This window comes from Nannospalax galili, unplaced genomic scaffold (assembly GCF_000622305.1).
Source record: "Nannospalax galili isolate Female #2095 unplaced genomic scaffold, S.galili_v1.0 scaffold85, whole genome shotgun sequence".
Taxonomy (NCBI): domain Eukaryota; kingdom Metazoa; phylum Chordata; class Mammalia; order Rodentia; family Spalacidae; genus Nannospalax; species Nannospalax galili.
In genome coordinates, this window is record NW_008358866.1 from 2,458,082 (window position 1) to 2,477,020 (window position 18,939).

The 18,939-nt window shown below is 38.5% G+C and overlaps 2 protein-coding genes across 4 annotated transcripts in view; one reads left to right on the top strand and one right to left on the bottom strand.

Moving 5' to 3' along the window:
- Grm3 (glutamate metabotropic receptor 3) overlaps positions 1–11,833 on the top strand; it is a 277,529-nt gene extending 265,696 nt beyond the window's left edge. For both annotated transcript variants that reach the window (XM_017795451.1, XM_008822473.2), the window contains one exon: positions 11,462–11,833. In XM_017795451.1, coding sequence (XP_017650940.1) covers positions 11,462–11,535 — 74 coding nt within the window. In that variant the 3' untranslated portion in view covers positions 11,536–11,833. The remainder of the gene's footprint in view (positions 1–11,461) is intronic.
- A 2,464-nt stretch (positions 11,834–14,297) lies between these two features.
- Kiaa1324l (KIAA1324 like) overlaps positions 14,298–18,939 on the bottom strand; it is a 189,148-nt gene continuing 184,506 nt past the window's right edge. For both annotated transcript variants that reach the window (XR_003847682.1, XM_008822474.1), the window contains exon 22: positions 14,298–18,384. Coding sequence is in view for 1 of the 2 variants with exons in the window: in XM_008822474.1 (XP_008820696.1) it covers positions 18,325–18,384 (60 nt within the window). In the remaining variant the exon portion in view is untranslated. The remainder of the gene's footprint in view (positions 18,385–18,939) is intronic.

Below are 18,939 nucleotides of genomic sequence, written 5' to 3' on the forward strand. Positions count from 1 at the left end.
GCTTTTGTGAACTTTATGTGTCTTTGTGGTTTCCTTTTTGGTCGTGAAAAGCTGGTTCGTCTAAGCTACTGGTTCTCTCTCTTGATTTTATATTGGAGTGGCCGGATTGATTTTGTCTTCAGGCATTCCCACAGAGGCCCAATTCAGATGAGGGTCAGATGATTTCAGGCTTTCTCCTAAAGTCTGGATCCCTCCTGGACCGATTTTGGCCTCAGGAATTTGGGGGTTGGACTGGCCTGGGACCCTGGCCCAGAAAAGATGCTGGTCTAGGGCATTTGGTGGCCGTTCCACCCAGAGATGCAAAGGCAGATGGGGCTGGAAGAGGCCCCAAGGACTCCTGGGGACTGCACTGAGGAGCCTGGTTGATCTGGATGCAAAGGATCAAGAAGAGGAAAGGTCAGCTCCCAAGTCCCAGAAAGAGGATGGGATGTGGTGTAGGCCCAGGGAAGCAGAGGTAGGTGAGTGGGGGGCCAGGCCCAGAAGCAGTGCTCCTGGGGCCTAGAGAAGGCACTAAGTTGGTGTGGATGAAAAGGGTCAGGAAGCAGTACTGGTTCCCCAGGTGTCTGGGGCCCCAAGACCAGGAATGGGCAGGGCCCAAACTCAGAGGAGAGAAGGGCAGGGGAGATGAGAGGGTGAATGGGGCTGGGGGAGTCGAGGCACGGAGGGTGCGATGGACTTACCCTGGAGAGAGGCCTGCGGGTGGGAGAGAGGCCTGTGGCTGGTGGTGCACACCCAGGGAACAACTCTGGGTTCTTAAAGCTGTTCTGTATAGATGGAAAAGTGTGACCAAACACAGAAGTAGGCATGAAAGAGAGAACACAGTCAAGGACATTTTAGAAAACCATTTGAGAAATGTTTGGCATATTGCTATGTGCAAAAAACAATTTAAATTGTAACTGCTTAATTATATATAGTAGACGTCAGAATAGAAATAAACTTGAGCTCTTCTCCATTAATTATGCCCACAGGCCAATGGTTCTGAAATATTTGCATATGAAAATAATCTGCTTGAAATACAGATTCCCTGGCCCCACCCACAGACACTCTACTTACTGTGGCCTGGGCAAAGGCAAAATCTAGTTTGCAACAGATAACATAAATGGCTCAGTGGGGTGATCTAGGCAGACTTCTGAGAACTGCAACACTAAACATCCTTGTCGGTTTCACCTGATTATCAGTGCAGTGCACTGGAGGACGATCTTACCACATGACTGTCAGAGAGCAGGCAGACCCTAGATACAGAGGGTGGCATTCTCCCATCCTTTGCTCTATGATGCCACTGGCCAGATACTTACCCAGTTGTTTCCCATGCTCCCTCTGGACCTCTCTAAGAAATTCATTTTGAGAACAGAAGCACCTGGCCACTCACAAAGCAGGTACTAAAAGTGGGCACGTGCCTCTGTAGGGCAATCTAATTCAGAGATCTTGACATCCTAGACTCATCCTTGTACTGCTCCTACTCACATAGGTAAATATGCTATGTAGTTAGATGAAAAAGAAGAGTTCATTCTTTATTCTGTTATGCTCGGAAGAAAAGTGGCTCCTCAGAGCTGGTTCCCAGAGACAAACAATGAAAACAGTGTTCTGGATTGTAAATGGAACTGCAAAATATTGGAGACATTCTGGATGTGCATGTGAAGTTATACAATGTAAAGCCCTACCAGAACTATACAGGTCAGGCTGCTGGCTCTAAAATAGTTCAGGATCAGCATAGATCAGGACAGAGGTGAGAAACGAAGTGTGCCCCATGAGCTTAGAGAGTATTATGAACTCAAACTTGGTTCTACCAGGGTGTGTATTTCTCTTGCTCAAGATGGTCATTTAGATGTATATAATGCCATTATCATTACGATCAACCAAGAGGCTTCTGCTAACTAATAATGCCCAGATCTGGGTCTCTAAGGAGCCATAGGTAGATGTAGATTGATTTTTTTTTTCTGTCCAGATTTTTATTCAGAAAGTCACTTATCTGTGTTGGTAATGTGAGAATTGCTCAATTAATAGAAGTTATTCTTTATTTCAAAGTACCTTCAGATTATAAAGTGATATTAGTACTATTAAAATATCAAGGGAATAGTCTTCCAGAGACATTGCTTAAATTTCAACAGAGCTGCAACAAGACAAAGCAAGAATGTGAGAACCAGACTTTGGGCTTACCAATGGTCAAGCCATGACGACACCCTAGTGAGCAGAAGCAAGCCACTGTTGACATCTCAGTGTGGCTCTTTAAGGAAAAAATACCACATAATGCCCAAATGTCTTCTCTACATTGAAACTCCTGAAAAAAAATGGCATCATATGCCTACACTATAAGTTCAGGAGTCTCATAATGAACTATGTAATAGCCTACTCAGGCAAATTAACAAGTTATTTAATACCACAGACTAGGTTGACAGTCTTCCTCACCACAGGCAAAAGTATATTATAAACATAAATCTTCAATGGAGAATGCAAGAGGAGCCTAGAACATTCAGGAACTTAAGCTCTCTGCTTCCAGGAAAAATACACATAATGCATCCAATTCAAGTAGATATCTACTTTTCCCTTTGAAAAGTCCACGGTATTCTGAGAATCTCATTCCAGTCTGCTCCATATTCTCCCTCAATGAAGGCAGAAGAGTTCACAACTATTATAAGTAAATCTACACTATTAGAGACTTGGTGTTTAGCTCCTCTTCTTTCTCCTGTTTAATATTACCATTGGATTTATCTCATAATTTCTCTATTCTGACCCTGAACTCTTCTTTCTTTACCACTTCTTATAATCCAAGTGACCATAGAAACTGGAGCTGGAAGGGCTGATAAGGATCATTTATTCTAATAATAACATTCCCAAAAAAGAAAACTGGGGCCCTATCTATTACATACTTCAAGAAATTTGGCAACTAAAGTCATAAATAAAACTCTCAAAAGATACTTGATCACTTCCTGGCCTCTCTGGATTTTTCTGCCTCAGCTCAGTTGCAAATTTTAACTGAGTAGCAATTCTGATAATGTGAATCTTAGCACTTGAAAATTCAATGGTTTAGTTAAAGCTTTCCCTTCAGCTCTATACCTGACAGCATCTTATTCTAGCACCCCAGGTACAGACTTACATCTCTTCTCAAAGCCTCATGTCTGAAGTCCAACATCAGAAGTTATGTTCATCAGAGTCTATCCGGATTCACAGCACCACATTGCACACAGACAAGGCATGATCACCCAGAGGGGATGCCCACAGCTTTTTAGAAAATGTAATTTTACTGGGACAAAGAAAGGATAATACTAGTAACGGCTGGATATTTATGTCAAAGGCATGCTTTCTCTGAGTAAGTGGTCCTTTAAAAGCAGGTATCGTGAATTAAATTATATTAGATATTTACCCCTCCTGTACTGTACATTTGAACAGAGTTCAATATTATATTACAGATATCTATTATCAAACACATTTTACACAATCCAAAAGTTATTGTCTCTCATGCTCAGACTTATGCAACTATGTTAACTTTAAAGCAGAACCATGTTTATTATCAACCATTGTCTATTATTTGATTTGGATGCTCAGTGCCTTAGAAAAAATAAGCAAAAGATCCATTTTCTCAGTTTATCTTCCCTACTTCTTTTTCATTTTAAATGAAATGCTCTATAATATCACTAAGCAGAGAGTTTTGTATTCTTGTACAGCATGGAAAGTATCTTCACATATGAAACAATAAGCGGTGTGTACAATGACTGCCTCGCCTGGCATAACTGCATAAGCTCAGGGAGAGGGCCCCCTTAGCAGGGAAATGTGCAAATATGATACTGCAAATCTCATTCACTCATTCACTGAAGAAACACTTTTGAGCTAGAGCTCATCTCCAGACACTGGAGAATGTGGTCATGAATAAAACCAGTAAATTCTGCACTCACGGTGTTTGCCATCCTAATAGGCAGAGAAGGAACATAAATAAGCCAGTAAGATATATGAACCAAGTGTTGGTGAACAATGTGAAGAAACTCACATGGGGAATGGACACCACAGGGACATCAGGCACAATGGAGATGGAAAAAGTTGTCACTGTTTATACAGTGACTAGGGATGACCTTTCTGCTAAAGCAACACTTTTACACAAAGACATGAAGAAAACAAATGAGGTAAGTCATGCTGATGTCTAAAAGCCAGACATTGTAGGCTGAGGGAAAAGCAAATGCAAAGGCCCAAAGTTAGGAGGACAGTAAAGAAGCCAAAGTGTGTAGAGGAAAATGGATGAGTCTTTGCTTTTTCTACTGAAAGAAATGAGAAAGCACTAGGATCTATCAGGGATGTGGTAAGACCTGACCTTCAAAGCACCACTGTGGTTGTAGGGGTAGACAACCACACAGGGAGTGGGCAGAGCAAACTGAGGAGGTGACTACATAGTCCAGATGTTGCTAGCTCAGACTAGGTAGGCAACAGAAGCTGGTGAAGTGTTTATCTGCTGCATATAATTTGAAGGTGAAGCCAACAGTGTTAGCTCCACTAGAAAGAACCAGGGCCTGATGTGTTTTCTTGGAATACTTTCAGCTTCAGATTTTGAATCCTAAGCATAGTAACACATGTACCTCACACAAACTGACTCTCAAGGTGAATGTGCTTCTGATCCTTGAATGAGATGAGCTATCCATGTGTGGATAGGAAAGATGCTGGGAGCTAAGAGGTGGGTAAGAAAAATACAGAATTAGTAAAACAGTTTAGGAGTCCTTTTATTTACTGAGTAATACTGGACATCCACTTTTGTATTTCTGGAAGGGGAAAGAATAAGAGGATATGATTGAAAAACATGATGAGATAACAATGATACGAGATAGGTAGTTGAAAATCAAGTGAAATCTCAGCTCATTTGATATGCAAGTTGTATTATGAGTCACAGAAATAGAACATGGCATATCTTTTCTCTCTGAGACACTTGTTTCTCTGAATGAAGAAGTCTTAGCTTTCATAGAAGTCTAAATTCCATTTGGAAAATACATCCTGGATTTGCATCTTAGTCTATTAATAATTTAAGATCATTACTTAAATTATAAAGAGGAAATGCTTCCTGAGAATTCACCCCAAGTGTCTTAATGAAGTCTCTGACTTCCACACTGAAATCTCAGAGATAGCTATATGCCAAACCAGTGTATATTGGTGACATCATCTTCCCAAACATGTTGATCACAAAATGAACTTCCTGAAAGGAAGAAGTAAATTAAGATGAAGAGGAAAAGAACAGATTCAGTGTCAAAGCAGGAAGGCAAGAAGTCTCAGAGCTGGTGGAAACTGGATTCAGTGACTATTAAAAAACATATGCAAGCAAATACCCTGGGAAAAATTTTTTAGCGTCACTAGGAACAAGGAAATAAGACAGATGGGGGAAAACTGGAATGCCTGTTCTGTTGAAGTGTTTGCTTTATTTTCTTCCAAGTATGATGTAAGACTTTTATTCTCAGGAACCAGTTTCCCAGTCAGTTGACAAATAGGCTTCACATCCAGAAGAATCTGTTAAGTAAATATGCTTAGCAGAAATCGACAGCCCAGTTACCTGAAAAAAGCCATCATTTTCTCCCACATCTGGCCAGCCCTTGTGCTACCAGTGGAAGGAAAGAGGATTTCACAGAGGGAAACAAATCTGCTACTTGGCTGTATTGATCTCCAATGATTCACCATGTCTTTAAAGTAAAATATGTCTTTTGATGGGCATAAATTTTTCTTTGTGATCAATAGTGAAACTTATGAGGTCTTTTTCAGCTATATTCAGTTTCCACTGTGAATGACAAAAACTATCCCCTTAGCCTAGAGCAGTCACCAGCAGCCATTCACCCCAAATACAAGGAAAGCCCAGTGTGTGCCTATTGTTTCTTAAAGAAAGAATGATTGTAGAAATTTGCTTACCACACTTAAGAAATGGGCCAAACTTACACCATTAAAAGCCTCACAGGGATCTCATCAGAACAATAGCAAACGTTTTTCACAAGCACACAAGTACCTCTCTCTCTCTCTCTCTCTCTCTCTCTCTCTCTCTCTCTCTCTCACACACACACACACACACACACAGAGCATTTTGCTTACTATCTTGGGGAATAACAGATGGACTAATATGGGATGCACACATAAAATATTTATGAAATGCAAAGTAATAGTAAACTCATAAAACAATAATTTCTTCTACTATATTCAGCAGCATATGCAAAAATGAAAGTATTTTTACATAATAAAATACAGTGGCCAAAACTGTAGAAGAAACAGTAAAAGAGGAACAAAAAATATAAAGTAGATCTCCCTTCAGCACACTAAAAAGAATTTAGGGGAAAAAAAAAAAACTACCTGCATAAAAAGTCTTATGGACATTTTTGCTGTTATTTTTGTAGGGAGATCTTGAATTTGTATTCTCTTCCTAAGAGAGTTTACCAAATTCCGGCAAAGGGTGTTCCCCTTAATATCTCTATAAAGCAGAGCCATGACTTAAAGTGCTCTGTAAATTCCATGATGATGTCCATGTGTCCATGAGGTGCACAGTAGAAGACTATTTGAAACCATGCAGCTAACTGCCTTTGCAGCCCCTCATTTCTTACCTAATCAAGTGCACCCAATTTGTAAGAAATTGGAATGCAGTGAGTAAAACTTACTATAAGATTCTAGTTACATCAAGTTCCATAACAGGATGGGGAACTTCAGAGTAGGTTTATGATACAGCCTTGAGAAAGTAGTAGAGAGGGCCTGAGACTAGTACAATGTAGACAGGGGCATTTGCATGTCAGACCTTTATTCTTCTTGACCCGTGACACAGCACTCCTCTTCAGTCTCTGAAAATGAAAAATGTCCACAGAAATAAAACTTGATCCTAGAAAAGATAAAGAGATTAGTGAAAATGTCAAAGGCAGCATGCTGCTCTGAGGAATTCTCAGTACGAGCCTAGCCAGTTCTCTCTTCAAGGGCAGTTGATGGTCAATGCCTCAATGTGACTTGAGAAGAAGAAAGGTCTGCATAGCCTAATGAGGCTGCCCACAGGTCTCACAAAGCTGTATCATTTTCTCTTAAAACTTTCATTGGTTCCCCCAACCTAAAAATGCACTTATATGATCACTCAGGAAATATTTACAGATCTATCATGAAATGTACTGGAGATTCACTGAAACACATGAGTAAAGCCCTTGTGTATTTTCTGGTTAAGAGAAGAAAGAGGAGAAGGGGGGAGGGAGGGAGGGAGGGAGGAGGAAAAGGAAGAAGAGTAGAAAACGAAGAAGCAGCAGCAGCAGTCAGGAAACCACAATTATGATGGGCTGAAATTCGAATAGTTTTATGACAGAGCAGAACTGGCTACTTTAGATTCAGTGGGCTGATGGCCGTCTTTTTAAGGAGGTCCTATTTCAGATGGTTGCAACAAGATGGAACCAGACATGATGATGATCAGAGAGCGCATTCCTGGCAAAAGTGATGGCTACAGCAAAGGCACAAACTTGAGAAACAGACTTGTTATTTGGAGAACAAAGCAAAGGAGGAGAGAGATGCATGGAATGTGGTAAACACAGAAAGATAGGCATAGTCCAAATCGGTTGAGATTCTTAAACCCATGGAGTTAAAGCACAGAGGGAAGCTATTGGGGTTGTCTAAACAGGTGAGTTACATTTAAAAATACCACTGTTCCTCAGTATCTAGGGAAATGGCTTCAGGACCACTCTCCCCATGAGTATTGACATTTACAGGTTTTCAGGCCCCTTATAAATGTCATACTTTCACCTACCCTGTGCACATCCCCCAGTATAATTCAGATCATCACTAGATTACTTATTCCAGCCAATACAATATAAATGGTACTTGAATAGTAATTGTACTGCATTTTTTAGGGAATACAAAATTTACTGTACATGTTCACTGTGCATCCTGAATATTCTCACTCTGTGGTTAGCTGAGTATGTATATATGGAGAGATGATGGTATTCTCACTGTCATGTAGAAAATACATCACCAGGAGGCAAAGATGGAAATGGGGGTGCAAGTGGTGCAGGTCCTGTGAGTCTCTGGACAAAGACAAGTTAATGGTGGCTTGCGATGTGGTGTGAGATGCAGAGGTGGCAATAATCAGATGCATGGCTAGAGCTAATGAACCCTGATGCCAGGTTTGCCACAGAAAAGACAAAAGAAGTATGTACAAATTTTAGATTTGGTTAGGGTTAGATGGTAAGCCCATTTACTGAGGAAAAGAGGGCTAAATGGGGATTGATAACATAAAGCCAAGTGTTCTGTTTTGGACACTGATTTCTGAAATGTGTATTATATACTCTCTGAAGATGTCAACTAGGCAGCTGGACACAGGGGCTTCAGAAAGCACATACTGAGTGGGCCAGAGCTTGTCTTTATGTTCCCAGTGATTTGTGTCTCGAGCTTCATTTCACCTTCTTCTTTCATCTACTTTATCTAGCTTTAATGATTCTGGGATTTCATGGGCATAAGAAAATAAAGATGAGTTAAGCTACCACATTTGAAATTATTATCATAATCACTTTTTTTCCATTAAATTTTGTCTTCCATACACTCTTTTTAAAAATGTCTTCAGGGTAGAAGTTTCAGGCAACACATTGTATACCATCCCTTCCCTCAAAGATTTTTTTTTATAACTTTTAATGGAGTGATATTTGAAAGAAAACAGAGTGTGGCAGCACATGCAAGTAGACAAACTCTGAAGATGCAGAGGCAGGACAGGCATGAGTTCCAGGCCAGCCCAGGCTAAAAACAAACAAAATAATTAAATATCCTCCATGCATGTTAAAAGGAGAAATTCTCAGAGATGCTTCGCTTGTCACATGAGTTCAGTGACTTCAGCTCGTGGACTTGACTTCAGAGATGTTCATGAATGCCTACCCAAGTCATTACTGCAAAACTAAAGAGATTTAGTTTTGCTAGTGGTAAACATGCTGGAAGATGTCAATGTCCTAAATATTATGAATGCTCCCTCACAATGCTATATTACCTTTAATTTCATGGTTAATACTCCTGTATGTTTAGAAAAATTCCTATACATATGGTAATTTAATGGATCAATAATATACCCATTATTGGACATGAATGAACACTTTAGAATGGGATTAATTCACATGTCCTTAAAGAACAGGCAGATGACTGATCAGTTTTAACTGGACTACATTCAGGTAGCCCAGCTCCTGTGTTCAGAATATATGACCAGATAGACAAGCTTCACGGTGTGGAAAGACCTTAACGGTGATATAAATCCATCACTTTATATATTCTTTTGACTACAAAGTTTCATCACAAGGGAGAATGAGTCACCTGCTTTTGCCCTCATTCAATTAAAAAGAATTAGAGGCAAAATAAATATAACAATATGTGTTTAAATATCATAAAAACTTTAGTAATATGATGTTAACAGCTAAAAATTATATCTGAGAAAGCTAGGTGCCATAAAAAGGGTGCATATCATAAAGAATAACAGTCATAGAAGACAGGAAATAGGTGGGTAGTAAGTGGGGGCATGGAGTGGGGAGGGGTCTGAATATGATAAAATATACTGTATGAAATTTTCAAAGAATCCAAAAAACTTTTTAAAAGAAATGAAAACAATGAAGTCGCACCATAGCATAAAGACGCTATAGATTCTGAAGAAATGTTAACAAGCATTTCAAGGAAACTGTCATTACTATCCCTCTATGTCTTTTACATTTCCCTCAACAACTGTAAGTCTATTGTGATGAAAATGTATGGGGGGCTGGAGAGGAAAACATACCCTTGTTATGAGCCAGACAGTGTTATCTGTACCACAGAATAAACTTGAAGGATTCTGCCCCACATCCTCTGCAGCCATTCATCCATGTAAGCAGCAACTTTAGTGAATATTTGTCATACAGAGACACCAGACTCAAATGTATTTTTACCTGTGCCTATTACTGAACATTATTATTATTATTATTATTATTATTATTATTATTATTGATTATTGGTCTTTTTGAGACAGGGTCTCCCTGTAGCCCCAGCTGTCCTGGAACTAAGTAGACCAGGCTGGCCTTGAACTCACAGAGATCTGCCGGCCTCTGCCTCCCAAGTGCTGGGATTAAAGGTGTGCCACCACGCTGAACATTAATTTTTAAATTTGATATATTTGAAAATGAATGTGCAATATTACTATCCATGTGCTTGTGTTTGATTCTTATATGGTTTTGTTTCAAATAAATTTTCAACAGGATTTTTTTAAAGGGGGGCTGGAGAGATGACTCAGCAGTTAAGAATACTGGCTGTTCTTACAGAAGACCCAGGTTCCAATCTCAACACCCACATAGTGGCTAACAATCATTTGTAACTCCAGCTCCAGAGGATCCAATGCCCTCTTCTGACCTCCGCAGGCATTGTGCAACACAGGTGCACTTACCTACATTCAGGCATAACACTCATATACATAAAAAACAATTTTTATGTACCTCACACCATGACACTACTGCCTCTGCTGTCATTTGCAAGGCATCCTCCCTTTTGAATGTCTTCATTTCCAAAGCTATAATGAACTTAAAGCTCTCAGCATTCCACTCTTGTTGGTGTCCTCATGGTGGTTGTACAACATGAGCAAAGAAATAATACCACAGAAGTCATACCTCATCAGAAAACAAAACTTTTTAAGAATTTATTTTACTTTATGTGTATGAGTGCTTTACTAGCATGTATATAAGTGCATCCACATTCATACAGTGCTGATGGAGGCCAGAAGAGGGTGTCAGATCCCCTGGAGCTGGAGTTACAGATGATTGTTAGCTGCCACTTGAGTGCTGGGAACCAAACCTGGGTTCTCTGAAAGAGTATCCGGTGATGGTAACCACTGAGCAATCTCTCGAGGCCCTCAGAAAATAAAACTAAAGTTATTGAAAATAAGAAATAATTTAATCACCTATAAGAAAATTGAGTGACCGTTCAGTTTTGTATATTTTTTAATCAGTTTATAGATTATCAAGTCTAATTTTCTTTTTAAAAATTTTTAAATTAATTTTATTTTATGCATAGGCGTGTATTGCCTGCATGTAGGTAAGTGCACCCGTGTCGTGCAATGCCCAAAGAGGACAGAAGAAGCTGTCAGATCCCCTGGAACTGGAGTTACACACAGTTGTTAGCTGCCATGTAGGTGCTGGGATTTGAACCAGAGTCTTGTACAAGAAGTCAGTGTTCTTAACCACTCAGCCATCTCTACTGCTCCCAGATTATCAAGTCTAATTTTCAACTCATGAAAGATTTCTTTCAGCAACAATAATGCTTACAAATTTTCTCTCCAAGAGGTATGGCACGAATGGAGATACATTGCAGGATACAAACTAAAGAGCTGAAAATGTTTTTAAAGTTGATCTACTATGGCATGAAACCATTAAGCATTTTTCATGGACAAGTTGAAATAAGTTTTTAACTTAATCTTAGCCTACTATCTTGGAGCATCTATGCATTATCTAGGTGGTCTGTTTAACTGAGTCTTCTGTCCCATTTTGTTTTGCAGCATCTGCAAGCACGTATGTCCCAACAGTGTGCAACGGGCGGGAAGTTCTCGACTCTACCACCTCATCTCTGTGACTGGAATTTGCAATTCAGTTCTCGTGTGTTTAGACTGTTAGACAAAGTGCTCAAGTGCTGCTCCACAATACAGAAACAGAGCAAAAGAACAACCCTAGTACCTTTTTTGTAGAAACAGTACACTAAATTATTTTTGAGGACTGTACAGTATATTGTGATGTGTTAGAACTTTTTAGGCTGATTTTAGTGCCCCTATTAACAACCCCCGCTCCGAACATGGAAATAACCATTGTTTACAGAGCTGAGCATTGGTGACAGGGTCTGACAGGGTCAGTCTACTAAAAAAAACAAACAAAAAACTATCCGGTGGCAATATTAGGTAACTTTTTTTCCTATGAAGTTTTTTGTAGGTCCTTGTGTAACTAACTTAGGGTGAGTTTCTATGTTGTATATTAAAGTTACATTATGTGTAACAGATTGTTTTTCTCAGTATGAAATAAAGCCTCTGTAATAATGTAAAGCTATCAGGAATAAAACCTTCGAGGTTTTCCAGCATGGCGGATAATGATTTGTCCTTTTGGATCACAAAGTAATTTGAAGATGTAGATTTCAAGTAATTTTCTCTTCTGAATGTTGGAAGAAATTGCCTAACTGTGCTTCTCTCCACATCCACTTACCTTGAACTCAAGTTGTAAACCTGCCAGAGAGTTTAGGTGAAACTCCTCTTTTCTACAGATCACAGTGACCAGAAAATGACAAGCGGTGAGACCATAAGACCAGCTCACTGATGATAATGTGCATATTGTCTTCTTACAGCCTTGTCTATATGATGGCCCAGAAATGTCCAACTGAAGGTGTTCCTTCCTATACCCTGACTACAGAGACAGAGACCTGCTAGGAAGGGTCTGATGGCTCTGATTTTCAAAAACAATTTTAATGGCTAGGAAAGACTCTGGAAAGTATAAAGTAATTCCACTGTAAAATTACTCTTGCCAGTCATAGTTGAATGAGGAGAGAGAAAGCTTTCCAGTGCTTTCCTAAGACCTAGGAATTATGCTCAAGCACACAGATTTACCACTAAACTTAAATATTTTACTAACCTAAAAAAAGGCATGAACAATATTGGTAAGCTGAAACTGGCTCATTCTTACCAAATACTTCCCTACCTCTGTCAAGCTTTTAGCTGCACATCATTTATTAATGCTGGAAAAATTATTGTGAACACATCTATCTGCAGAGCCTATATCAGGTACCAGGGACAGAGAGTACATTCCTTTCCTGTGACAGATGTAAAAAAAAAAAAAATGCTATAAACTATGTGGCTTACAACAACAATGTATTCTGTCACAATTAAGGAGTCAGTAGGACCAGGCTGTCTTAATGATCCAAAGAAAGAATTCATTTCATTCTAGTGTCTGGTCCTTGGTTATGGCCATATCATTCTAAACCCTGCCTCAAACTTCACATCCCATTCTCCACTGTGTCTGTCGTGCTGTCTCTTAAATGGCATGTGTCATTAGATTTAGAAGCACCTAGATAACCCAGGATAATATCATGTTAGCATTCTTAATTTTCTGCAAAGGCCAATTTTTCAAATAGAATGTTCTCAGGGTTCAGGGACTAGGATGTAGACATATATTTTTTTGGAGGTCACTATTTAGTGCACAACAGAAAGGTGAGTAAGATCTAGCCCATCTGCTCCCTGCATTTGAGAAGCACATCATAGAGCGCTGGATATTGCTCAGCTGATAAAGTACTTGCTCTGCATGCATGACGTCCTTGGTTTGCTCCTCAACATCACAAATACAAACAAGAATAAACAAGAAATGTTATTTTAATAGGACTGTGGCCAAGAATGACTTGGAAAGGAAAGCAGAGGGGAATAAATATATGAGGGACCTACAGACTTAATAGTCAGTACTTGAAATTAGCAACATAATACTATTTTTTAAATATCTAAAAATAATTAACAGATGCATAAAGGCCTTGAAAGATATAGAATTCTGGAAAATCCTTTCTTCCTCTGCTTGCATTAGAGTCAACTTAACTAATCCATCCAAAATCCACCAGGCACTCCAAACAATGGTGCTTACTATTCTCTGAATCCTCATTTTTATACAGAAACCTGGGATTTGGGGAGTGAACTGGGATAGGTTGGGTAAGAGAGTTAAAAACTCTATGTAACAAAATCTAATTCTGCTGTGACTGAAACTAGCAAGGGTGCCAGAGCAGTGTGCTCAGAATGAGCATCTGCTCAGGCAAGATAAAGGCTGAGCAAGGCTGATGGGAGAGAAAATAAACTTGGTCCACTGATGGAATGTGACAGTCTGAGGAAGGCACATCAGATGGGCTCTGCAGAGACACAGCTGATGTCTCCAACAATCAAACTGATCATGGATCTTTTAAAACAAGACAATCAGGGTTGTCTCTGAGTCATAGGAAAACTGTAGTTTGGAGGGCTGGGTTTTGATCTATGCCCACTATATTTTATGCCCTGTCAGTACACTGAAAATGTATTAACTGACAGCTCTTGTCATTTTTCTCCTTCCTTGCTATAAGCTTTGTATCCGATTTGAAAGTACCTCACCTAGCATATGATTCCTCCCTAAAAATAATTTTTCTAAATATTTTATTATGTTTATTTTATGTGTATGAGTATATTACATGTATGTATGTGAGTGCACCCGTGTTGTGCAATGCAGCAGACGTCAGAAGAGGGCTTGAGATTCCCCTGGAACTGGAGTTAAGGACGGTTCGTAGCCACCATGTGGGTGCTGGGAATTGAACCCGGGTCCTCTGAAAGAGCAATCAGTGCTCTTAGCCACTGAGCCATTTCTCCAGCCCCAAAATAATTTTTATAAACATTCAACATATGTATGGAAAATAGATGCTTTAAAATCTTTTTATGTAAGACATTTTAAACAAATAAGTTTGGGGACTTTTTTCCCCACACAAAGCATTTCATCCTTCCAGAATTTAAAGCTAGCTGAGCCAATCTATCTTTGCACCACTTCTCTAAATTTAAGGATCCCAAACTCAATGGTAGATCCTATTCAAGAAAAGCTTTTCAGAACCTATCTACTTAATTATCCTTGATTTTATGAATAGTTACAGATTCTGAGGTACTCTGTGTCCTCTCTAGTTTAAATATTAATAGGTTTTTCCTACCTACCCAAATTAATCATGGTGAAATAAAGCAGCTCCTATATTTAAACTTCGAGGCAACCTGGCTTCTAGACCACACAGAGGACAGATGCAAAGAATGGCTGAGAAAGGTAATTTCTTCCAGTTGCCTTTACAGTCCTCAACTCCACACTTTTTCTCAGCTAGCCCCTGCTGCATCCGCCTGCCCACCATGATAATTTTAAATCCAGCAGCTTTTGCAAAAAGGGTTGCAAGTTAAGCCAAAAAACGTGAAAAGCTAGGAAGATGGATTATAACTAGAGCTCTAAAGACAAAAGCCCACACCCATGGGTAAGGCAATTACCCATGTTGCTCTGAGATAGCAGGTTTGGATTTATGTAACTCTCACTCTTTTATTTGAAGTGCAACTGGTAGAACTTTATAATCAGTTGTCTGACATGAAGGAAATATTGCCCCAATCTACTTCAAATTCACAAACTGTTTTAAACAGAACCTTCTTTCCAGAGTTATTAAAATGAAGAAAAGTCCAACAAATGAAAATCCTTAATGTGACATTTCATTTAAAGAAGCTGGAGATGTTTCTTGAACCAACACTTGCTAAAGGAATCCTAAATGCCTGTTTCAGTTCCATAGTAAAACAGAATCCGGAAAATGGGTGAAGACTGGGGTGCATCCTCCATGAGCAAAGGCGAACAAACCAGGGAAGCTCCTCCAGTGCTAGTCTCAAGAATCTATGCTGGAGCCATTTTACATGTCAACTTCCCCTTCTCTGAAGATCTCTTCTACCTATGAGATGATAAATGTGAGCAACACATCTCACTCTAAACAAGAAACTTGTCTTCATGAGGAAAAGAGTAACACATTAGCTTCCCACTAGGAATGACCATGAGCCATAGGGATTAGTGCTACCAAAAGACATCAAATGACACGTGGCCAGACGGGGCTTAAAGAAGCAGAACTGACCATTACCCACCACCTGAGGACCTGAAGACCACAGACGGTAAGTGACTGGGCCTGAATAATTCTTTCACAGCATGGGTTTAAACCATCTTTTTTCTTTGGAAAGAAAATAATGACAAAAATCTACACAAAAGTCCTATGAAATATTTTTAATCCTAAGAAGGATATGATTATTAATAACCAAAGAGGGAGAAAGTCAACAATAATAAAATTCAATCTTTTAAATCAAGTGAACAGATATCAAATTGCTCAACATTGTTAAATGGCATTATATAATTTATCCAGAGACATGTTCTCATCCAGTGAAAAATTGATTTCGATATGTTTTGACACAGTGCTAAGAGATGTTATCGGCGACAGTTGACTTAATGAAGTATTTAAGACTTCAAAGTATACCTTTTAGAAAAAATAACAAATAACATCTTATTCTATCACTGGTATGAAGGGAGAATAAATGTCAATTAAAAGTCACAAAGCATAATTAATTTGTTTATGCCTTTCAACATTTCACTGAGTTTTTCAAAGGCCAGACATAAAACTAAAGTGGATTTTATAGCCAAAATTGGTCCTCATATTCTCCTCATAATATTTTCTCTGTCATGTCATATTTCTTCAGCTCTTAGACTAAAATGACAAGATATTGGAATCCAAAGACAGGACTTGGCTGACAAAAATCGATTTAGTATCTAAAATTAGAAATAAAATAAATACCTTCTTCAATATCAACTGCATTTTCAGAGAGTTCATTAAAATTTAAGGCATTTTTGACATGTCAGAGATTTTAGTCCAGTGACAAGGGAAGAAAGAAGCTACCTGAGGGAGAATCCCAATTATCTCTATGGCTTGGAACATACATGTTGAGACAGCAGAAGATGAGGGGTGACAGGTGACAGAAGACACCTTCTCACTCTGTCCAGTCTGTACAACTCTGACAAGATTCCTCCTCTGAATGGCATTTCAAACATATTTCCATTCTTCTGGTTAAAATTTGATCAAGATGGGAAAGGTATGCTAATGCTCTGATATTGGGTCAGAAATGAGCAAGAGCAAAATAATTTCTTCTTTATAAAAAGATTAAAGAAATTAAATGCAAGAAATTATGCAAAGTAACATTCTCTTCAGTCTTATAATTAAAACATTGCCTATTTCCATATGTAACAGTAGAAATACATACACACACATACACACACATTCTTTTGGTGAGTGCAAAATAGTCCAGTATTTTACTCATTAACCAATAAACACAGTTATTCATATTTTCCCATTTTCCACAAAAATAAAGACTACACAACCTACAGAATGAAACACTACAAGTCATACTTCATTGAAAAACATTCTTAAAACCCGTGTGCCTTGCCTCTCTCAATTGTAAATATTTTAAAATTTTTGGATTAAGATCTACACAGATTACTATTTATTACAAACAAGCCAGAGGACCTTAGATAACCAAAGTCCAGGAACCTTCCTCTCTCACAGTACTAAAGTTTATATAAAACTGATCAAATCCATCTTCAAGCTTCTTTAAAAAATAATATCCAAGTCATGTTAATATTTCTAATCCATCATAAGAGATATCACAATTTTCTGATTCAATTTTGAATAGGAACAATACTTATTTCATAACTGCTAAAGATACAGTCACATTCTTACTGTGAATACAGCTCTATGCATTTCCCAAAGCTGAATTTCTGCTTTATTGGCTTAAAAATAAAATCTTCCAAGAAACTCAAAGTCTTGTAGCAAAAGAAAAAAGAAAAACCCATAGAGACTCTGGCTGGTGCTTGATGTGTAGGAAATATCCTATTGACCCTTACTGAAGACCATGGAATGACCCATGTAAATCAGTACAGTTATCTGTACTTAAGGACAAGCTGTTCCTCTTCTCCTTCACGACTGTACATGTGATTTGATAAATAAGATTTTCCACGTGCTTTGTTCTTCAAGTGCCACAGAAACTGCTTTAAGTCCTTTGGCTTTTTGATAATACCAGACTGCTTAAAATTAATGGAAAGCCGAGGTTTCTCCTTGCCTGCCACCCATTAAGATTTCTTCAACCTTTTAGTCCAATTCTTCTTACCAGTTCCAACAAAAAGGAAATTTCAAGTGATTATCAGCTTAGATAACTGATAATAATCAATAACTTCACAAAATATCACCAATATCTTAAGCTTCTGAAATCAAGAGAAAACATCCTACGAAAAAAATGAAAAATTTATTGTCTTTAATTAGTTGTCATTTTTAATAGAAAAGATGTTTTCAAGGTCTGTTGGGAAAATAAAGGAAAAAATAATTATACCTTAAATATTTTTTCAAATCTTCCCCAAATTACAAAGACAAGACATACGTGGGATCACAAAGCATATGCTCATGTCTGCCTTCCAACACATTTTTTTGTGCAGACATTACAAAGAATTAAAGTTACCCATTAATTATATGGCATGCATCAGCAGTGCACTGGTGGGCTTAAACTTGGGCTTCCATTATGTGTATATACAGATAAATCTCTTCCTGAGTTAAGCTTCATCTTCAGTTGAGACCCAAATCATCTGTGTTCATAGTTTGACAAAGTACATAATGTGTGATAAGGCAGTCAGCATGTCTACCTCTTTCCCCTTTTAGCAGCATGGCCCTCCTCTGTGAGATCACAGACAGGACAGGTGTGAGAATGAGCCCTAACATATGGTCCTGTGAAACTAGAGAGCAGGTTTCTTTGTTCATTAGTCTGAAAGCTATAGCACTGTATCTTCATATATTGGGGGATCTTGAGGATTTCAGCTGAACAGATTCAAAGTGGTCTTCTTTTTCCTAAGGGGGTAAAAACAAAACAAAATCAACTCACTGAAATTACAATAAGATTTTAGACTCTTACTGGCCCAGAAAGTACATTCCAAAAATCACTTTGATCTATGAACCTGCCACTTATGATTAGGATTTTGCACTTAAAGTACAGTGGCAGATAAAATAAACAACATGTCTACCCTGAAGGGTACTTTTGATGTTCAAGTGATAAGACAGACAACTCCAAAAGAGAAACAAGCATGTGACTGAGCAGATATCCAAAGATATAGTTGCAATTCCTCTGAAGAAACAAACCGTGGAGACCTTCCTGAGGGCACACCTGACCTTAGTATGGTCAGTAACCTTGATGTGCTAATTGCAGGCGAAACAGAGCCTGGCAGAAATTAACATCAAGATAACATAGGCTGAAAAATAAGAAAATGGACAGCAGAAACAAGTAAGTTCACTGATGTGTTTTAAAGGAATCTTTTGTGATTGTGCTGACTAGAGATATTAAACAAGTCATGTTAATTAACAGATCAAAACTACAACTCAGACATGCCATAATACATTTAGGGAGTA